This window comes from Macrotis lagotis, chromosome 1 (assembly GCF_037893015.1).
Source record: "Macrotis lagotis isolate mMagLag1 chromosome 1, bilby.v1.9.chrom.fasta, whole genome shotgun sequence".
Classification (NCBI taxonomy): Eukaryota; Metazoa; Chordata; class Mammalia; order Peramelemorphia; family Peramelidae; genus Macrotis; species Macrotis lagotis.
In genome coordinates, this window is record NC_133658.1 from 79,805,263 (window position 1) to 79,809,698 (window position 4,436).

Below are 4,436 nucleotides of genomic sequence, written 5' to 3' on the forward strand. Positions count from 1 at the left end.
CATTATTTTTAAAAATTATAGCAGTAAAAATTATTGTCTATATATGAAGTTCAGCTAAATAAACACATTACAAATTTGTGTTCATAAAAGCTAGTCTTTGAATTGATGTAAGACATCCTTCTGAATTATTTATTGAATTACATTTTGACTCCAATAGATATGAACAGAGAAAATCGAACCAGTATTTCTGAATTCTTCCTCCTGGGTTTCTCTGAGTTTCCAGAACAGCAACAAATTATCTTCTGGTTGTTCCTGTGTGTGTATCTTGTCACTATGGTTGGAAACCTGCTCATCTTGCTGGCCATTGGCTTAGATGCTCACCTTCACACCCCCATGTACTTCTTCCTAGCCAATCTCTCCTTTGTCGACATTTGCTTCTCATCAGTCACAATACCCAAGATGCTCTTGAACTACTTATTAAGAAGTAAATCTATCTCTTATGTAGAGTGTATGGTACAGATATATTTCTTTATCACTTTCATAAACATGGATGGGTTCCTCCTGGGAGTTATGGCATATGACCGGTATATGGCCATCTGCCGGCCACTCCATTACAACACTATCATGTGCCCTAGACTCTGCATCATTTTAGTGATGATATCTTGGATCATCACTCACCTACATGCCCTCTTGCATACCCTACTCATGGTTCAATTATTCTTCTGTGCTGACAATACCATCCCCCACTTCTTCTGTGACCCATACCCCATCCTGAAGCTTTCCTGTTCTGATACCTATATCAATGACTTGATGGTGTTCACTGTGGGTGGGATGGTGTTCATGACTCCATTCATGTGTATCACCATCTCCTATGCTTACATCTTCTCCAAGGTATTGAAGATTCCATCTGCTCAAGGGATAAAGAAAGCCCTATCCACATGTGGTTCTCATCTCACTGTAGTCTCTCTCTTTTATGGGGCTATCATGGGAATCTATCTTCGCCCATCATCCTCCTATTCAGCTCAGGACATGGCTGCCACAGTTATTTTCACTATAATAACTCCAATGCTTAACCCTTTCATCTACAGTCTGAGAAACCGAGACATAAAGGCAGCCCTGAAAAAAATAAAAAGAGAGCTTTTCAAAGATCCAAGAATCACAAAATATTAGATCTAAAAGAGACTCTAGACTTAAAGCTTATCTATTTAAACCTATAATAATTATTCAAGTCCCCTGACTCCCTGTCTCCTTTAACTCCTATTGTTGGAATCAATTAACCCTAATTGGCAATCTCTGTCTTCCTTATGCCAATATAACACAATTCAAAAAATATATATAAGAATTCAGAAATCTATAGCATGTCAGCTCAAATTTAAGCCAGATTTGATGCTAGTCACACTCTGAGCTTGTATAGCTTGGGTTTCATAAGAGAGGTATTGCCTTCTTCAGATAGAATTATAGACTTTCCAAGATGTAGGAACTTCCTCTAATCCAATGCCTACCTGAAGAGGAATCCTCTCCAGCAAGTAGTCTTTTCAACTTAAGATAAAGATTTACAGAATAAAGAGCTCATTTACCTCCCAAAGTAAAACATTTCCCCATATATTGAATCAAAATTGGTTTCCATGAAACTCTCACTCATCATTTCTAGTTTCATCCTCTGGGATAAAGCAAAATTAAATGTGCTTTTCTATCACCCAAACTCAATATAATTTTTTTCTACCTCAGGCTAAGCAACCCTTCGTACTTAAGCTAATACCTTTATGACATGGTTTCTACTTCTTTTGCCAAAGTCACCCCTTTGTTCCAGGATACCATTAATCTTCCATAAATATAGCTCTGAGAATTCAGTACTCCATATGTAATCTAATCAGGACAAAGTACAATAACTTCCATTTCTCTGGGAAAATGCCCTCTAGGCTCTCAATTTGATCCATAAAGTTCTGTCTTGTAGTTTTATCTTAATGTAGCCTTAATTCCATTGATGTTTTGGGTTTCTATGAAGTTTTGTTTATTCAAAATGAGCTTGTACTCCATTAAAGTTCATTAGACTTATTAATCTACATAGCAAGTAAGTGATAAAACAAGGATTCAAACCCAGATTGGCTAATAACAAATTCATGAATGAATGTTCTTTCTATCACATATCTTTCACAAGGACTTTGTGGTAGATTTTATCAAATGTATGTTGAAGGGGAGGCTAGGTGGCACAGTGGATAAAGCACCAGCCCTGGAGTCAGGAGTCCCTGGGTTCAAATCTGGTCTCAGACACTTAATAATTACCTAGCTGTGTGGCCTTGGGCAAGCCATTTAACCCCATTTGCCTTGCAAAAACCTAAAAGAAAATGCATGTTGAAATGCATTCAGGCAATTCTGCTATTTATGACATTCCCTTAATCCAAAAATCTTGAAAAACTTGTTCAAAAAATAAACAAGACTCACTTAGAGTTATCCTTGATAAAGCCATTCTAGCTCATCACAACCTCTGCTTTCTTTTACAAACACTCATTAAAGTTCCTTTAATAATTCATCCTGGTATTCTAAGTCAAGCTCATTAACCTAAGATTATCATTTAAAGAAGCCTCCCTTTGAAAACTGACACATGTGTTGTTCTAAAGACTTTTCTTATTATCCTTTGTCAAAAATCACTGGCAGAGTCAGCAATTATACCCACCAGCCCTTTCACTATATTATGAAGTGGTTATTCAAGACTGATGACTTGAACTCATTGAGGGCAACTAAATGTACCCTTAGTATGTCCTCACCTAGGCAGCATTTTAGTTCCCAATTCACTATGTTTTATGCCTCCAAGTCAATTTTCCTTGGGAGAGAAAAAAAGAAGCAAAATATGAATTAAGTTTTTTCCTTCTTCTCTTCCATCCTGTATCATCATCCCATCATTTGGAAGAGATGCCTTTAATATGAGCTATAAGAGATCTCTTAAATAATCTTTTATTGACAACATAGAGTGATCCTCTGTCAACAATGCCTTGCCTTATCAACTAGTTCCAGTCATTGGATGTCCATCCATACTGTTGCCCGTCTGAGTCCCTCTCATTATTTTATTCCCATTCCACTGCTGTTCAGGACCTTGGATCTTGTCTGGCTCCTTGGATACTACCAAGAGCTAGAAGAATACCTCATTCCTGCATCTGGAGTCCTATTGCCTGCTGTTGACTTTGCATGCCACTAATTTTCTTTGCCTGAATCTCAGGTTCAATAAACATTTGTTAAATACCCACTATACAGTCATCAAAACTGTCTGGTATTGGCTAAGAAATAGAGTGGTGGATCAGTGGAATAGACTAGGTGCAACAGCAGGAAATGATTATAGTAATATGCTGTTTGATAAACCCAAAGAGTCCAGCTACTGAGATAAAAACTCTCTCTTCAATAAAAACTGTTGGGAAAATTGGAATTTGATATGGCAGAAACTTGGATTAAACCAATACCTCACACCCTATACCAAGGTAAGATCAAAATGGATACAGGATCTAGACATAAAAAACAATATTATAAGCAAACTAGAAGATCAAGGAGTAGTTCACCTATCAGATCTATGCAAAGGGAAGCAGTTTATGACCAAGGAAGAGATAGAGAAAATGATTAAAAACAAACTAGATAATTTTCATTACGTTAAATTAAAAAGCTTTTGCACAGACAAAACCACTGTAACCAAGATCAAAAGAAACATAGTAAATTGGGAAACAATTTTTGCAACTAGTATTTCTGACAAAGGACTCATTTCTAAAATATACAGTGAACTGAGTCAAATTTTCAAAAAAAAAACCAAGTCATTCCCTAATTGACAAATGGTCTAAGGATATGCAAAGGCAATTTACAGATGAGGAGATCAAAACAATCTATAATCATATGAAAAATTGCTCCAAATCATTACTTATTAGAGAAATGAAAATTAAAGCATCTCTGAGATACCACCTCACACCTCTCAGACTGGCCAATATGACCAGAAAGGACAATGATCAATATTGGAAGGGATGTGGGAAATCTGGGATACTAATTCATTGTTGGTGGAGCTGTGAACTCATCCAACCTTTCTGGAGAGCAATTTGGAATTATGTCCAAAGGGCAACAAAAATGTGCATATCCTTTGATCCAGTGATACCACTACTGGGCCTATACTCTGAAGAGATTATGAAAAGGCATTTTGTACAAGTATCACTTGTACAAAAAAATATTCATAGCAGCCCTGTTTGTGGTGGCAAAGAATTAGAAATTAAGTGGCTGTCCTTCAATGGGGTTTAACAAACTGTAGTATATGTATGTCATGGAACATTTGTCTATTAGAAACTAGGAGGGATAGGAATTCAGGGAAGCCTGGAAGGATTTGCATGAACTGATGCTGAGTGAGATGAGCAGAAGCAGAAAAATATTGTACACCCCTAACAGCAACATGGGGGTAATGATCAACCTTGATGGACTTGCTCATTCCCAGTGCAACAACTAGGGAAAAATTTGGGATATCTGTGATGGAG

General features: G+C 36.9%; 1 protein-coding gene across 1 annotated transcript; it reads left to right on the forward strand.

The window, feature by feature from the left end:
* Positions 1–150: 150 nt before the first annotated feature.
* On the forward strand, positions 151–1,110 carry LOC141510779 (olfactory receptor 1f45-like). The gene has a single exon (XM_074220280.1). The coding sequence runs from the start codon at positions 160–162 to the stop codon at positions 1,108–1,110; it is 951 nt and encodes a 316-aa protein (XP_074076381.1). The 5' UTR covers positions 151–159.
* The last annotated feature ends 3,326 nt before the right edge of the window (positions 1,111–4,436 follow it).

Coding starts and splice junctions, on each gene's coding strand:
- LOC141510779 (XM_074220280.1), top strand. CDS start 160: ATGAACAGAGAAAATCGAACCAGTATTTCTGAATTCTTCCTCCTGGGT.